At 45.8% G+C, this 18770-nt stretch overlaps 1 protein-coding gene across 49 annotated transcripts in view; it reads left to right on the forward strand.

Annotated features, from left to right (window-relative positions):
* LOC139232545 (heat shock protein DDB_G0288861-like) overlaps positions 1 to 18770 on the forward strand; it is a 990854-nt gene that overhangs the window by 934038 nt on the left and 38046 nt on the right. For 47 of the 49 annotated variants that reach the window (XM_070862910.1, XM_070862948.1, XM_070862943.1 and 44 more), the window contains one exon: positions 10748 to 10816. The exons of the other annotated variants lie outside the window; for them this stretch is intronic. In XM_070862910.1, the coding sequence (XP_070719011.1) occupies positions 10748 to 10816 (69 nt within the window). Of the gene's footprint in view, positions 1 to 10747; positions 10817 to 18770 lie in introns of those variants that run through there. 49 annotated transcript variants of the gene reach the window in all.

Genomic DNA, 18770 nt, shown 5'->3' on the forward strand with positions numbered 1-18770 from the left:
AACCAATAAGGGAATTAAGGATTATGGGAAGTGGGCGGGTAAGTGGAGCTGAGTCCACGGCCAGATCAGCCATGATCTTTTTGAATGGCGGAGCAGGCTCGAGGGGCTAGATGGCCTATTCCTGTTCCTAATTGTTATGTTCTTATGTCCTTGCAAACTACCGACCCATCTTCAACCTCCCTTTCCTCTCCAAAGTCCTTGAACATGTTGTCACCTCCCAAATCCATGCCTATCTTTCCCACAACTCAATGTTTGAATCCCTCCAATCAGGGTTCCCCCCACTCCGCCCACCCCCCCACTCCCGCACCCGCCACAGTACCGAAATGGCTCTCAGCAAAGTAACAAATGACATCCTTTATGACGATGACGTAGGCAAGCTATCCCTCCTCGTCCTTTGGCAGCCTTTGACACGGTTAACAACTCCATCCTTCTCCAATGCCTCTCCACCATCGTCCAGCTAGCTGGGACTGCACTTGCCTGGTTCCATTCTTATCTATCTAATCGTAGCCAGAGAATCACCTGCAAGGGCTTCTTTTCCCGCTCGCTCATCGTTACCTCTGGTGCCCCCCGGGATTTATCCATGGCCCCCCCTCCTTTCTCACGTCGACATGCTACCCCTTGGCGACTTCATCTGAAAACACAGTGTCACTTTCCACATGTACACTGATGACACCCAGCTCTACCGCACCACCACTTCTCTCGTTCACAGTCTCTAAATTGCCAGACTGCTTGACCAACATCCAGTTCTGGATGAGCAGAAATTTTCTCCAATTAAATATTGGGAAGACCGAAGCCATTGTTTTCGGTCCCTGCCACAAACTCGATTCCCTAGCCACTGACTCCATCCCTCTCCCTAACATCTGTCTAGGCTGAACCACACTGTTTGCAACCTTGGTGTCACATTTGACTCCGAAATGAGCTACCGACCACATATCCGCGGCAGAACTAAGACCGCCTATTTCTACCTCCGCGACATCACCCATCTCCATCCTTGCCTCAGCTCATCTGCTACTGAAACCCTCATCCATGCCTTTTTTACCGCTAGGCATGACTATTCTAACGCTGGCTGGCCTCCCACGTTCTACCATATGTAAAATTGGGGTCATCCAAAATTCGGCTGCATGTGTCCTAACTTGCACCAAGTCCCGTTCACCCATCAATCCTGTGCTCGTTGACCTGCATTGGCTCCTGGTTAAGCTATGCCTGTCATCTTTGCTTTCAAATCCCTCAATGGCCTCATCCCTCCCTATCTCTATAATCTCCTCCAGTCCCACAGCCTCCCGAGATATCTGTGCTCCTCTAATTCTGTCCTCTTGAGCAGCCCTGATTGTAATCGTTCAACCACTGGTGGCTGTGCCTTCTGTTGCCTAGGCCCCAAGCTCTGGAATTCCCTGCCTAAACCTTTCTGCCTCTCTATCTCTCTTTCCTCCTTAAAACCTACCTCTTTGACCAAGCTTTTGGTCACCAGCTCTAAATTCTCCTTCTCTGGCTCAGTGTCAAATTCTTTGACATAATACTCCTGTGAAGTGCTTTGGGATGTTTTACTATGTTAAAGGCACTATATAAATACAAGTTGTTGTTGTTATTTTAAACCTTATTATGTTCTAATGTATTTATTAATCATTTTTCAACTCACTTTCATTACTTACCTTCATCTGACCTTTACTCTCATTTTCTATTTCTTTTATCTTCAGGCTTATGTTATTTTCACCAGATCCCTCTCCCTGTCTTACTCATGTAAACTCTTGTCCACTCTCTGCTAGGACTCTGGTCCCATTCTGGTTCATGTGGAGCCTGTCCCAATGGTGATCACAACAACTACATATGGTATGACTGAAGCCATTGGAGAGTTTTCTCCGATCCTCATTGAATTCAGTTTTGCTAGGGCAACTTGGGGCCACTCTTGGTCGTATGCTGCCTTGGTGACAAGGGCAATCACTATCACCTCACCTCTGGAATTCAGCTCTTTTGTCCATGTTTGGACCAAGGCTGCAATGAGGTCTGGACCCAAGTGGTCCTGGCAGAACTCAATCTGAGCGTCGGTGAGCAGGTTTATTGGTAAGTAACGCTTGACGACTGTTGACGACTCCTTCCATCACTTTGCTGATGATTGAGAGTAGGCTGATAGGACCGCAATTGGACGGGTTGGATTTGTCCTGCTTTTTGTGGACAGGACATAGCTGGGCAATTTTCCACATTGTCAGGTTGATGCAAGGGTTGTAGCTGTACTGGAACAACTTGGCGAGAGGCGCGGCTTGTTCTAGAGCACAGGTCTTCAGCACTGCAGCTGGGATGTTGTCGGGACCTGTAACCTTTGATGTGTCCATTGCACTCAGCCATTACTGGATATCGTATAGAGTGAATCGAATTCGCAGCAGACTGGCATCTGTGATGGGAGGGACTTAAGGCGGAGGTCGAGATGGATCAACCATTCGGCACTTCTGGTTGATGATAGCTGCGAATGCTTCAGACTTGTTTATTGCACTCACGTGCTCGGCTGATAAATTTCCAACATGTGAAGCTACAACATAGGACTACATGTATGCTAAACAGTGGACGCAGCATGTTTTAGACAGAGCTTCGATGGTATGAGACATGAACTGGCTAGGGTAGACTGGCAAATGATACTTAAAGGGTTGACGGTGGATAGGCAATGGCAGACATTTAAAGATCACATGGATGAACTTCAACAATTGTACATCCCTGTCTGGCGTAAAAATAAAACGGGGAAGGTGGCTCAACCGTGGCTGACAAGGGAAATTAAGGATAGTGTTAAATCCAAGGAAGAGGCATATAAATTGGCCAGAAAAAGCAGCAAACCTGAGGACTGGGAGAAATTTAGAATTCAGCAGAGGAGGACAAAGGGTTTAATTAGGAGGGGAAAATAAAGTATGAGAGTAAACTTGCAGGGATCACAAAAACTGCCTGCAAAAGCTTCTATAGTTATGTGAAATGAAAAAGATTAGTGAAGACAAACATAGGTCCCTTGCAGTCGGATTCAGGTGAATTTATAATGGGGAACAAAGAAATGGCAGACCAATTGAACAAATAATTTGGTTCTGTTTTCACTAAGGAAGACACGAATAACCTTCTGGAAATACTAGGGGACTGAGGGTGTAGCAAGAAGGAGGAACTGAAGGAAATCCTTATTAGTCAGGAAATTGTGTTCGGGAAATTGATGGGATTGAAGGCTGATAAATCCCCAGGGCCTGATAGTCTGCATCCCAGAGTACTTAAGGAAGTGGCCTTAGAAATAGTGGATGCATTGGTGGTCATTTTCCAACATTCTATAGACTCTGGATCCGTTCCTATGGATTGCAGGGTAGCTAATGTAACCCCACTTTTTAAAAAAGGAGGGAGAGAGAAATATAGACCGGAATTATAGACCGGTTAACCTGACATCGTTAGTGGGGAAAATGTTGGAATCAATTATTAAGGATGAAATAGCAGCGCATTTGGAAAGCAGTGACAGGATCGGTCCAAGTCAGCGTGGATATATGAAAGGGAAATCGTGCTTGACAAATCTTCTGGAATTTTTTGAGGATGTAACTAGTACAGTGGACAAGGGAGAACCAATGGATGTGGTGTATTTGGACTTTCTAAAGGCTTTTAACAAGGTCCCGCACAAGAGATTAGTGTGCAAAATTAAAGCACCTGGTACTGGGGGTAATGTATTGATGTGGATAGAGAACTAGTTGACAGACAGGAAGCAAAGATTAGGAATAAACGGATCTTTTTCAGAATGGCAGGCAGTGACTAGTAGGGTACCGCAAGGTTCAGTGCTGGGACTCCAGCTATTTACAATATACATTAATGATTTAGATGAAGGAATTGAATGTAATATCTCCAAGTTTGCAGATGACACTAAGCTGGGTGGCAGTGTGAGCTATGAGGAGGATGCTAAGAGGCTGCAGGATGACTTGGTTAGGTGAGTGGGCAAATGCATGGCAGATGCAGTATAATGTAGATAAATGTGAGGTTTCCACTTTGGTGGCAAAAACAGGAAGGCAGAATATTATCTGAATGGTGACAGATTAGGAAAAGGGGAGTTGCAATGAGATCTGGATGTCCTGTTACATCAGTCATTGAAAGTTGGCATGCAGGTACAGCAGGCGGTGAAGAAGGCAAATGGCATGTTGGCCTTCATAGCGAGAGGATTTGAGTATAGGAGCAGGGAGGTCTTACTGCAGTTGTACAGAGCCTTGGTGAGGACACACCTTGAATATTGTGTACAGTTTTGATCTCCTAATCTGAGGAAGGACATTCTTGCTATTGAGGGAGTTGAGCGAAGGTTCACCAGACTGATTCCAGGGATGGCAGGACTGACATATGAAGAAAGATTGGATCAACTAGGCTTATATTCACTGGAATTTAGAAGAATGAGAGGGGATCTCTTAGAAACATATACAATTCTGACGGGATTTCACAGGTTAGATGCAGGAAGAATGTTTCTGATGTTGGGGAAGTCCAGAACCAGTAGTCACAGTCTAAGGACATTGGGTAAGCCATTTAGGACCGAGATGAGGAGAAACTTCTTCACTCAGAGAATTGTGAACCTGTGGAATTCTCTACCACAGAAATTGTTGAGGTCAGTTTGTTAGATATATTCAAAAGGGAGTTAGATGTGGCCCTTATGGCTAAAGGGATCAAGGGGTATAGAGAGAAAGCAGGAATGGGGTACTGAAGTTGCATGATCAGCCATGATCATATTGAATGCTAGTGCAGGCTCGAAGAGCCGAATGGCCTACTCCTGCACCTATTTTCTATGTTTCTATGAGCCACCTCCTTCTGTGAGTTGCATAACTTTCCATAATCATTTGTACCTGAATGTAGCAGGACTGCAGAGCTTTGATCTGATCTGTTAGTTGTGGGATCGCTTAGCCCTCTCTATAGCATGCCGTGTCTGCTGTTTTGCATGTTATAGCTTCACCAGGCTGGCACATAATTTTCAGGCATGCCTGATTCTACTCCTGGCATGCTCTTCTACATTCCTCATTAAACCATGATTGGTTGGCTGGCTTGATGGTGATGGAGGAGCAATGAATGTACCAGGCCATGAGGTTACAGATTGTGGTGGAATACAATTCAGCTGCTGATGATGGCTGTAAAGCCTCATGGATGCCCAGTTTTGAGCTGCTAGATCTGTTCTTAATCTATCCCACTTAGCACAGTGGTAGTGCCACATGACACGATGGATGGTGTCCTCAGTGTGAAGATGGGACTTGGTGTCCACAAAAACTGTGCGATGGTCAGTCCTATCAATACTATATGGACAGATACATCTGCACCGGGTAAATTGGTGAGGACAACGTCAAGTAGGTTATTTCTTTGTGTTGGTTCTCTCATCACTTGCTGCAAACCCAGTCTGTCCTTCAGGACTCAGTCAGCTCAGTCAGTGGTGGTACGACTAATTTGAAGTCCACCACCCAGAGTACATTCTGTGCCCTTTCAGTAGTGTTTATCATGGAGGAGTACTGATTCATCAGCTGAGGCAGGGCAGTAGGTAGTATTCAGCAGAAGGTTTAAGAGTATCATAGAAACTTACAGCACAGAAGGAGGCCATTCAGCCCATCTTGCTTGTGCTGCATCTTTGAATGCGTATCATGCTTAGTCCCATATCCCTGTTTTTTGTCTGTAACCCTGCAAGTTCCTCATCCTCAAGTACCTGTCCAACTCCCTTTTAATATTATTTATAGAATCAGCTGCCACCACCTTTTCAGATAGAACATTCCAGATCCCAACAACTTTCTGAGTGAAAAAGTTTCTTCTCGTCTTCCCTCTAGATCTTTTACCAATGATTTTGAATCTACGACCTCTAGTTATTGACCCGTTCGCCAGAGGGAATAGTTTTTCTCTATCTACTCTATCAAAACCTCTCATTGTCTTGAAATCCTCTGTCAGGACACCTCTTAATCTTCTCTGTTCCAAGGAGAACAGTCCTAACTTTTCCAACCTCTCCTCATAACTGAAGCCCCCCATCCCTGGTAATATCCTTGTTAACCTTGTCGGTACCCTTTCTAAGGTCTTTACATCTTTCCTGAAGTGTGTTGCCCAGAATTGTCCACAATTCTCCAGCTGAGGCTTAACCAGTGATTTATAAAGTTGTAGCATGATCTCTTTTCCCATGTTTCACCTGATGCCATGAGACTTCATGAGGTCCGAAGTCAATGTTCAGGACTCCCTCCCGACTGTATACCACTGTACCGCCACCTCTGGAGGAATCTTAGTCCACGACCACAAGTAAAATGATAATGAGGTAGATGAGTTAAAAAGCCACTGACAGACGCACTAAACATATTTCTAGATTTCCCACGCGATATTGAACTCCACACCTCCGCCACCCCCAGCTCTCAGTGTGTCTCTCAGTTAGTATTGGCACTTTAGAGTTGCTATTTTAGATTTTGTTTGACAAAATGGTAAAAGTTACATGGTTATCAAGGTTATTATACGTTTATCACTTATGATTTATGATGGGATGGCTTAAGTTAGTATTGTGGTGGATTGTATATCATCACTTGATCAGCTCAGCAATAATGGACCAGATTGCCAACACCTACATGCATCGGGTCTCCTATAAACCCAAAAATGGAGCCTAATTTTCTTAACCTTTTGTCCCAGTTTTTGGACTCCTCATGGCACAGATTCTTCCTGGGGTACAATTCTCCAAGCTCTGGAAACCTTCAAATACTTTGACTAAGTAACCATTCTTCAGATGTGAGCCCAAACAGCTGACTATTCAGTAATGGTGGGCATGGTGGCATTATCTGATCCCACAATCGCCCAATATTTACACCTGTGATGTTCCCAGTGGGAGTCACTGGATGGCAATCAGAGCTCCAATCTAGGTCACAGATTGAAACAAATCAAGATGATCAATTCTACATAATCACACCATCTTGAATTATCCTTAGTTTAGATTTGTCCTTAGAAGTATGAAAGTGACTGGAGGTGTTTGAGTTATTGTACTACAAACACATGCTCAAAATTACCTGGACAAGAAGAATTACTTTTAAGATGGTCTTTGACTTAGAGAAGTGACAAGGCTGATTATGATGAGAACATTGAGAGTGAGGGCATATTATTGGGAAGTCACACAGATACATCTGTCCATGACAGCATTAATAGCAGTGATCACCGCATAGTCCTTGTGGAGATGAAGTTCCGTCTTCACACTGAAGACACCTCCAATGTATTGTGTGGCACTATCACTGTGCTAAATGGGATAGATTTAGAACAGATCTAGCAGCTCAAAACTGGGCATCCATGAGGCGCTGTGGGCAATCAGCAGCAGCAGCAGAATTGTATTCCACCACAATCTGTAACCTCATGGCCCGGCATCTCCCTCACTGTATCATTGCTATCAAGCCAGGGGACCAACCCTCGTTCAATGAAGAGTGCAGAAGCATATGCCAGAAGCAGCACCAGGCATATCTAAAAATGAGGTGCCATACTGAGGTAGTTACAACACAGGATTACATGCACGCTAAACAGCAGAAGCAGCATGTATAAAAAGAGCTAAGCAATCCCACAATCAATGGATCAGATCAAAGCTTTGCAGTCCTGCTACATCCAGTCGTGAATGGTGGTGGACATTTAAACAACTAACAGGAGGAGGAGGCTCCACGAACATCCCGATCCTCAATGATGATGGGCCCAACATGCAAGCATTTGCAACTATCTTCAGCCAGAAGTGGCAAGTGGATAATTCATATCGGCCTTCCCCTGAGGTCCCCACCCTCACAGAAGCTAGTCTTCAGCCAATTCTATTCACTCCACGTGATATCAAGAAATGGCTGAGTGCACTGGACACAGCAAAGGCTATGAGCCCCGCCAACATCCTGGTTGTCGTGCTGAAGACTTGTGCTCCAAAACTAGCTGTGCCTCTAGCTAAGTTGTTCCAGTACAGTTGCAAGACTGGCATCTACTCAACGATGTAGAAAATTTCCCAAGTGTGTCCTATCCACAAAAAGCAGGGCAAATCTAATCCAACCAATTACTGCTCCATCAGTCATCAGCAAAATGATGCAAGGTGTTGTCGACAGTGCTATCAAGCAGCACGTACTCACCAATAACCTGCTCACTGATGCTCCACCAGGACCACTCGGCTCCAGACCTCATTACAGCCTTGGTCCAAACATGGACAAAAGAGTTTAATTCCAGAGGTGAGATGAGAGTGACTGCCCTTGACATCAAGGCAATATTTGATCAAGTGTGGTATGAAGGAGCCCTAGTACAACTGAAGTCAATGGGAATCAGGCGGAAAACTCTCCACTGGCTGGAGTAACATAGAAACATAGAAATTAGGTGCAGGAGCAGGCCATTTGGCCCTTCGAGCCGACACCGCCATTCAATAAGATCATGGCTGATCATTCACCTCAGTACCCCTATCCTGCTTTCTCTCCATACCCCTTGATGCCTTTGGCCGTAAGGGCCATATCTAACTCCCTTTTGAATATATCTAACAAAGTGGCCTCAACAACTTTCTGCAGTAGAGAATTCCACAGGTTAGCCACTTTCTGAGTGAAGAAGTTTCTCTTCATCTCGGTCCTAAATGGCTTACCCCTTATTCTTAGACTGTGATCCCTGGTTCTGGAACTCCTCAGCAACGGGAACGATCTTCCTGTCTCTAACCTGTCCAATCCCATCAGAATTTTATAATTTTCTATGAGATCCCCTCTCATTCTTCTAAACTCCAGTGGATACAAGCCCAGTTGATCCAGTCGCTCCTCATATGTCAGTCCTGCCATCCCAGGAATCAATCTGGTGAACCTTCGCTGTACTCCCTCAATAGCAAGAAAGTCCTTCCTCAGGTTAGGGGACCAAAACTGAAAACAATATTCCAGGTGTGGCCTCACGAAGGCTCTGTACAACTGCAGTAAGACTTCCCTGCTCCTATACTCAAATCCTCTAGTTATGAAGGCCAACATGCCATTTGCCTTCTTCACCACCTGCTGTACCTGCATGCCAAACTTCAATGACTGATTACCATGACACCCAGGTCTTGTTGCACCTCCCCTTTTCCTAATCTGTCACCATTCAGATAATATTCTGTCTTTCTTTTTTTGCCACCAAAGTGGATAACCTCACATTTATCCACATTATACTGCATCTGCCATGCATTTGCCCACCCACCTAACCTATCCAAGTCACCCTGCAGTTTCTTAGCATCCGTTTCACAGCTCACACCGCCACCCAGTCATGCCTAGCACAAAGGAAGATGATTGTGGTTGTTGGAGGTCAATCATCCCAGCCCCAGGACATTTCTGCAGGAGTCCCTCAGGGCTGTGTCCTAGGCCCAACCATCTTCAGCTGCTTCATCAATGACCTCCCCACCATCATAAAGTCAGAAGTGGGGATGTTCGCTGATGATTGCAGTGTTTAGTTCCATTTGCAACTCCTCAGAAAATGAAGCAGTCCATGTCTGCATGCAGCAAGATCTTGACGACGCTCAGGCTTGGGCTGATAAGTGGTAAGTAACACGCAAGTGCCAGGCAATGACTATCTCCAACAAGTAAAAACTAACCACTTCCCCTTGATATTCAACAGCACTACCATCGCCAAATCTCCCAACATCAACATCCTGGGGGTTACCAATGACCAGAAACTTAACTGGACCAGCCACGTAGATACTGTGGAAACAAGAGTGGGTCAGAGGCTGGGTATTCTGTGGCTAGTAACATGCCTCCTGACTCCCCAAAGCCTTTCTACCATCTACAAAGCACAATTCAGGAGTGTGATGGAATACTTTCCACTTGTCTGGATGATTGCAGCTCCAGCAACACTCAAGAAGCTTGACACCATCCAGGACAAAGCAGCCTGTTTGATTGGCACCCATCTACCACCTTAAACATTCACTCCCTCCACCACTGGAACACCGTGGCTGCAGTGTGCACTATCTACAAGATGCACTGCAGCAACTCGCCATGGCTTCTTCGGCAACATCTCCCAAACCCGTGACCTTTACCATCTAGAAAGACAAGGGCAGCAAGCGCATGGGAGCACCATCACCTGCAAGTTCCCCTCCAAGTTACACACCATCCTGACTTGGAAATATATCGCTGTTCCTTCAATGTCGGTGGGCCAAAATCCTGGAACTCCCTCCCTAACAGCACTATGGGAGTACCTTCACCACACGGACTGCAGCAGTTCAAAAAGGCGGTTCAAGCTCAATTAAGGATGAGCAATAAATGCTGGCTTTGCCAGCGACGCCCGCATCCCGGAACAAAATAAAAATAGAATGTTGTTGGAGTTGTGACTGCCTCAACAGTTAATGGTAACTAATCAAGAGGCAGACAAAGAAGAATGTGACTAGATGCTGTGATGGAATGGCAGGGTTAGCATCAGCTGCTGGGACAATCCATCTGTGCAGAGATCAGAGAATGCTCAAATGTAATGGGAGCCAAAGTGCAGATCTCCACAGTGCAACCATTGCAAAGACAAATCTTAACAGATAGAAAAAACACAGCGAAGAGTACTAGAATAACACACTGAAAGGATATTACCACCAGTCTAATGAGAACCACAGAAGGTGACCATACCTCTCCAACACATCTGTGGCAGCTCGTTGCTGGAGCAATTCAAATCTAATCCCACTGCCTTGCTGTCTTCCATAGCCCTGCACTGCTTCCAATTATATACCATAGATAAAATGACAAAATATTTGATAAAAGTCGGCCTGTAATGTACAAAATAACCAAAGGGTGCTTGCAGTTTTCTTGTTTTAAATTCATTCTGCTTTGCTATGTAGGTTTCACGGAGATGAGAACATGATGCGAAATAGAGTACCTGATCTGAATACATCACGAACCTCTGCAATGTAAGCAGGAACAAGTAGGCCTCGCATCAATTTATTAATCCTGGGGGTTTCAGGCAGGCGGCTGGTGGGGAGGAGCGGTGAGTTAGAAAGTCAACCGTTGCAGCTGAACGAAGGCCCAGGATATTTTATGGATCACTTCCTGCCTGGAATGGGTGGGAAGTTGGGGGAAAGCAGCTGCCGGCCTCCGGAGAGGGAAGGGGAAGTGAGTCTGATGCAGGGAAGGTCGTAACTTTCTTTGGGGGCACAGGGGAGCACTCCTGCTCCTCCTGGCCCCAGAAAGGAAAGAACTTATCCATTTGGGGCAATTCACCTTTCGGGCAAGTCCCGACTCTCTTCAGCTTGGTGGCAAAACCACAGCAACTTTCTGGCTCAGGCTACAGTTAAAATATGGCTGTGGTCTGATTGACATCATCAGATTACAATTTGCATATTCCATGCAGGACCTTTAGTTATCCATCCAGATACCTCAATTAAATTTGTCGTTGGCTGGTTCCAGGTGGATGAAGTTACCCGGGACATTTTAACTGCCCACCTGGCCGGTTACGCCCAGGTGGATAGGGTTAAAATGCCCCTCCACCCCCCGCATTCCCCCACTATGGACTGTTTTTGCATGCCTTGAGTTAATATAATAAAAGGGATCTTTTCAGCTATTGGCTCAATTGAATTGTAGAGATACTGAGCGGTGCTGAGAGGGAGCTAAACTACAATCAGGATGGGAAGTGCACTTTGCAGGTCTGTGATTTTGGATACTGAAGTATAATCACACCTTGATGTGAAGCAGCAAATGAAAAGGCTACTGAAGCCTCCAAGTACAATGTTGAGCTACTTCTGATCATGTGTTCTTTCCAAACTATCTGATAACTCTCTAAAAGTGTAAGGTTTGGTTCAGTGCTCGCACTCTTGCCACTGTCAGAAGGTTGTGGGTTCACACCCTACTTGAAGATTTGGCATGTAATCTAGGCTGATACTTCAGCAAAGTATTGAGGGAGATTGTTAGAGGTGCCAACTTTCAGGTCAGATCTTCAACCAAGACCCTATGTGCCCTTTGAGGTGGATGTGAAAGAACCCATAACTCTATTCAAAGAAGAGCTGAGCGTTCTCTTGGTGTCCTGGACAACATTAATTCCTCAATCAACACCATAAAAATAGATTAACTGGTCATTTGTCTCATTGTTTTTCTGGGAGCTTTCTGTGCATGAATTGACTACTGCATTTTCCTACAATGCAATGGTGACTACACTTTAAAAAAAGTAATTGATTGGCTTTAAAAGACTATGGGATGTCTTGAAGATGTGGCAGGTGCAATATAAATGCAAATTCTTTTGGGGGGATATTAATCTTGGAACATGTAGACCAGTTGCTCAATACTAGCAGTCGTCTGGTGGAACATGCAAACCAAACGCTCAATACCAGCAGCCATCTGGCGGAATGTGCAGGCCAGCCGTTCAATACTTACAGCTGTTTTTTGAAAGATGATAAACCTCTGTCATTCAAAATGGATGTATTTTAACCTGCGAGAGGACGTCACCGCAGGTCGGGAGGATAAAAGAGCATACCACTGCCGCTTCCAGTGCGAGCTGTTACAAGTGTGCGACGGCTTCGAAGTGGGCGACTGGGTGACGTCCTCAAAACCCAGTTGCCGTTTGGAGCATGGGCAGGAGTATCGGCGGGGCCCAGGTACAGCGGAGGAGCGGGAAGGTCGGGGTGGATGAGCGGCGAGAGATCGTGACAGAGATGCGACGAGAGATCGTGGAGGAGGTGCGGCGAGAGATCGTGGCAGAGGAACAGTGAGATATCGTGGCGGAGGTGCAGTGAATGTTTGTGACGAAGGAGCGGCGAGAGACCGTGGCAGTGCAACGAGAGATCGTGGCGGAGGTGTGGCAAAATAGGGTACGGGGCCCTGGTAAGCCGAGGGCCCAGGGGCAACACGGGCCAACCCACACTGCGATATGTGTGCGCAATAGGTTCGTGCAACAGAGCAGGTCTCCAGTCATCCTGGTTAACCCCTGCCACTGGATAAAGGCCTAGCTCTGTCAAGCCCGTGTGGTCACCACATGTTAAAAAAATCCACGCACAAGCATCTTCCGCCCCTTCAATTGGAGTTCAGGACTGGAATATTGGGTCCTTCAATGAAACATCTGTGAACCCATGTGGAAGCAAATCATCCTCGTTCGAGGGACCACCTATGATGATGATGACTGACAGCTGTCTGGTGGATAAAGCAGACCAGCTGCTCAACACCAGCAGCCGTCTGATGGACCGAGCATGCCAGCCGTTCAATACTGGCAGTGGTACGCCGGTTCCATTTCGAGGGACCAGCCTCATTAACATATATCCAGTAAGCTGCACAAGATGAGCAGCAGTCCCGCTACAGATCACTAGCTCTGGGCCAGCAGAACGTTCAGTCCAGAGAGTGCACAATCGCGGAGGGGGTAGCCCAGGGTTGCAGTGGCCCACTCCTGCTCCACCTGGCTCTACGTTTATCTTTTTGGGCCACCTGCTCTTGCAGATTAAACTGAGTGGAGCATTCCTGGCACACACTCCTCCCAGTTGGCCATTAAAATTGCATCGAGGTCCAATGTAGATCATAGGACCCCAATTTACGTAGATTCATGACACTCCCACCTAATTCAGGCAGGCGCCTTGGCCGCTCATGATAACCCCAGAGGTAATGGGTCATAAATTGCGGCCTCTCCGGGTGTGTACGATGTGCGGTCACACCCAAAGAGGCACCGCATGTTCCGGGTACAGGCAGGCAGTGCGCATGCGCCTAAACCCGGCACTTGCGACCTGTCAAAATTTGCTAAAGTAAAGGGCCTCTGCTATTGCCCAACTCCTGCCCAGCGAATGTCCTTAAAACTCTTACGCCTGATAAAAGCAGGCGTAAGGCCGGCTTTTACCAGTGTAAGAGTTTTAAAAGATAGAAAAAATAAATGTTATGACTAACTTTTATATTAAAAATCCTGTCCATTAAGGTAAGTTTATTTTTAACACTATTAAAACATATATTTGATCAAAGCATGGTAAATTTTATGGAGCTACACTTCTACTACAGAGCCTCGGTAATTCGCAGTGTGGATTCTGAAATAAGAAGTGGAGGGAGCTCCCTGTGCCCAATTTGCTGCAATCCTGATTGCACAAGAAATTTGACACAGCTACCAACCATCATACAAAAGATGTTTTTGTGGTTAGCGAGAAGTTACCATTGGTGCAATTTTTCAGCATTCTGGGTGGAGTGCCAGAGTCTGGTTACTGTGTTCCCTGGGTGCAGTGTCAGTCTAGTAACTGTATTCCTTGGGTGAAGTGTCAGTCTGGTTACTGTGTTCCCTGGGTGCAGTGTCAGTCTAGTAACTGTATTCCTTGGGTGAAGTGTCAGTCTGGTAACTGTGTTTCCTGGATGGAGTGTCAGTCTTTGATAACTTTGTTCCCTGGGTGGAGTGTCAGTCTCTGGTAACTCTGCCCTGGATGGAGAGTCAGTCTGGTAACTGTGTTTCCTGGATGGAGTGTTAGTCTTTGATAACTTTGTTCCCTGGGTGGAGTGTCAGTCTCTGGTAACTCTGCCCTGGGTGGAGAGTCAGTCTGGTATCTGTGTTCCCTGGTGAAGTGTCAATCTCCGATGACTATGTTCCCTGCGTGTCGTATCAGTCTTTGGTATCTTTGGTTGGAGTGTCAGTCTCTGGTATCTTTGTTCCCTGGGTGGAGTGTATGTCTCCGATATCTGTTATCAGGGTGGAGTATCAGTCTCTGGTAAGTGTGTTCCCTGGGTGGAGTGTCAGCATCTGGTAACAATGTTCCCTGGGTGGAATGTCAGTCTAATGTAATTTTGTTCCCAGGGTGGAGTGTCCATCTCTGTTAACTGTTTCCTGGATGGAGTGTCAATATCCGATAACTATGTTCCCTGGGTACTGTGTCAGTCTGGTAACTGTGTTCCCTGTTGGAGAGTCAATTTGGTAACTGCGTTCTCTGGGTGCTGTGTCAGTCTCTGATGACTGTGTTCTCACGGTTAAGTGTAGGTTTTTGGTAACTGTGCTACCTGGGTGGAGTGTCAGACTTTGGTAACTGTGTTCCATGTCTGGAGTATCAGTCTCTCCTAACTGTGTCCTCACAGTGGAGAGCCACTGTTTGGTAACTGTGTTCTCTCAGTGGCGTGTCAGTTTCTGGTAATTGTGTTCCACGGGTGGAGTACCAGACTCTTGTAAAGGTGTTCCCTTGGGGGAGTGTCAGGCTCGTAACTATGTTTCCTTTGTGGAGAGTTAGTCTCTGATAACTGCGTCCCCTGATTGGAGGGTCAGTTACTGGTAACTGTGTCCTCTGGTGGAGTGCCAGTCTTTAATAGCTGTGTTCCCTGGGAGCCGTATCAGTCTATAGTTGCTGTGTTCTCTGGGTGGAGTTTCAATCTGTGGTAACCGTGTTCTCTGATGGAGTGTCAGTCTCTTGTAATTGTGTTCTCTGCGTCGAGTGTCAGTCTGTCATAACTATGTGCTCTCGGTGGCTTGTCAGTCTCTGATAACTGTTATGTATTTAACCCCTTGTAACCTGTATAACACCTGACCATCAGAGGGCCCACCTGTTGGAGTCCCAAGGGATTCCAGCATCCCTTGGGAGCACGGTATATAAGCAGGCCACCCACAAGGTACCTGCACTCTGGAGTCTTATTAAAGGAGCTAAGGTCACACTTGCTCATTGTACACAGTACTCAGTTTCATCCTTTATTAAGAGTGTACTAATTGGCGACGAGGTAACGAACAACCGCGCGAAAATGCAAAGAACAATCAGTATCCTGGAGAAGTTCTCAGAAGGGAACAATTGGGAGGCCTTCGTGGAGCGACTCGACCAATACTTCGTGGCCAACGAGCTGGAAGAGGACGAGAACGCTACCAAACGAAGGGCGATCCTCCTAACCGTCTGTGGGGCAACAATCTATGGCCCCATGAAGAATCTCCTAGCTCCGGCAAAACCAACAGAGAAATCCAATGAAGAATTGTGTACGTTGGTCCGGGAGCAGCTAATCCTAAGGAAAGCGCTTTGATGGCGAGATATCGGTTCTACACGTCTCAACGGTTGGAGGGCCAGGAAGTAGCGAGCTATGTCGCCGAACTAAGACGCCTCGCAGGACATTGTGAGTTTGAGGGATTCCGAGAACAAATGCTGAGAGATTTTTTGTACAGGGCATTGGCCATGAGACAATCCAAATTGTTGACTGTAGAAACTCCGAATCTAAGTAAAGCCAGAAGGATAGCCCAGGCATTTATGTCCATCAGCAATAACACCAAACAGATTTCGCAGAGTAAAGAAGTTTCGGCCAATACTGTGCATAGAAAAATAGAAACATAGATAATAGGTGCATGAGTAGGCCATTTGACCTTCGAGCCTGCACCGCCATTCAATAAGATCATGGCTGATCATTCCCTCAATACCTCTTTCCTGCTTTCTCGCCACATCCATTGATCCCATTAGCCGTAAGGGCCACATCTAACTCCCTCTTGAATATATCCAATGAACTGGCATCAACAACTCTCTGCGGTATGGAATTCCACAGGTTAACAACTCTCTGAGTGAAGAAGTTTCTCCTCATCTCAGTCCTAAATGGCCTACCCCTTATCCTTAGACTGTGTCCCCTGGTTCTGGACTTCCTCAACATCGGGAACATTCTTCCTGCATCTAGCCTGTCCAGCCCCATCAGAAATTTATATGTTTCTATGAGATCCCCTCTCATTCTTCTAAACTCCAGTAAATACAGGCCCAGTCGATCCAGTCTCTCCTCATATGTCAATCCTGCCATCCCGGGAATCAGTCTGGTGAAACTTTGCTGCACTCCCTCAATAGCAATAATGTCCTTCCTCAGATTAAGAGACCAAAACTGAACACAATATTCCAGGTGAGGCCTCACCAAGGCCCTATACAACTGCAGTAAGACCTCCCTGCTCCAATACTCAAATCTCCTAGCTATGTAGGCCAACATACCATTTGCCTTCTTCACCGCCTGGTCTACCTGCAAGCCAACTTTCAACAACTGATGTACCATGACACCCAGGTCTCGTTTCACCTCCCCTTTTCCTAATCTGCCTCCATTCAGATAATATTCTGCCTTCGTGTTTTTGCCCCCAAAGTGGATAACCTCACATTTATCCACATTATACTGCATCTGCCATGCATTTGCCCACTCACATAACCTGTCCAAGTCATTCTGCAGCCTCTTAGCGTCCTCCTCACAGCTCACACCGCTACCCAGTTTAGTGTCATCTGCAAACTTGGAGATATTACACTCAATTCCTTCATCTAAATCATTAATGTATATTGTAAATAGCTGGGGTCCCAGCACTGAGCCCTGCGGCACCCCACTAGTCACTGCCTGCCATTCTGAAAAGGACCCGTTTATCCCAACTCTCCGCTTCCTGTCTGCCAACCAGTTCTCTATCCACATCAGCACATTACCCCCAAAACCATGTGCTTTGATTTTGCACACCAATCTCTTGTGTGGGACCTTGTCAAAAGCCTTTTGAAAGTCTAAATACACCACATCCACTCTACTAGTTACATCCTCAAAAAATTTCTGAAGATTTTCAAGCATGATTTCCCTTTCATAAATTCATGCTGACTTGGACCGATCCTGTCACTGCTTTCCAAATGCGCTGCTACTTCATCTTTAATAATTGATTCCAACATTTTCCTCACTACTGATTCAGGCTAATTGGTCTATAATTACCCATTTTCTCTCTCCCTCCTTTTTTAAAAAGTGGTGTTACATTAGCTACCCTCCAGTCCATAGGAACTGATCCATAGTCGATAGACTGTTGGAAAATGATCACCAATGCTATCCACTATTTCTATGGCCACTTCCTTATGTACTCTGGGATGCAGACTATCAGGTCCCAACGATTCATCGGCCTTCAATCCCGTCAATTTCCCTAACACAATTTCCCGCCTAATAAGAATATCTTTCAGTTCCTCCTTCTCACTAGAACCTCGGTCCCCTAGTACTTTCGGAAGGTTATTTGTGTCTTCCTTTGTGAAGACAGAACCAAAGTATTTCTTCAACTGGTCTGCCATTTCTTTGTTCCCCATTATAAATTCACCTGAAGTTGACTGCAAGAGACCTACATTTGTCTTCACTAATCTTTTTCTCTTCACATATCTAAAGAAGCTTTTGCAGTCAGTTTTTATGTTCCCAGCAAGCTTCCTCTCATATTCTAATTTCCCCCTCCTAATTAAACCCTTTGTCCTCCTCTGCTGAATTCTAAATTTCTCCCAGTCCTCAGGTTTGCTGCTTTTTCGAGCCAATTTATATGCCTCTTCCTTGGATTTAACACTATCCTTAATTTCCCTTGTTAGCCACGGTTGAGCCACGTTCCCCATTTTATTTTTACTCCAGACAGGGATGTACAATTGTTGAAGTTCATCCATGTGATCTTTAAATGTTTGCCATTGCCTATCCACCGTCAACCCATTAAGTATCATTTGCCAGTCTATTCTAGCCAATTCACGTCTCATACCATCAAAGTTACCTTTCCTTAAGTTTAGTCTCTGAATTAACATTGTCACTCTCCATCTTAATAAAGAATTCTATCAAGTTATGGTCACTCTTCCCCAAGTGGCCTCACACAACAAGTTTGATAATTAGTCATTTCTCATTACACATCACCCAGTCTAGGATGGCCAGCCCTCTAGTTGGTTCCTCAACAGATTTAGACATGGTCTAGAAATCCATCCCTAATACATTCCAGGAAATCCTCCTCCACCGTATTGCTACCAGTTTGGTTAGCCCACTCTATATGTAGATTAAAGTCGCCCATGATAACTGCTGTACCTTTATTGCACGCGTCCCTAATTTCTTGTTTGATGCTGTCCCCAACCTCACTACTACTGTTTGGTGGTCTGTACACAACTCCCACGAGCGTTTTCTGCCCTTTGGTATTCCGCAGCTCCACCCATACAGATTCCACATCACCCAAGC

This window comes from Pristiophorus japonicus, chromosome 20 (assembly GCF_044704955.1).
Source record: "Pristiophorus japonicus isolate sPriJap1 chromosome 20, sPriJap1.hap1, whole genome shotgun sequence".
In the NCBI taxonomy this organism is placed as follows: domain Eukaryota; kingdom Metazoa; phylum Chordata; class Chondrichthyes; family Pristiophoridae; genus Pristiophorus; species Pristiophorus japonicus.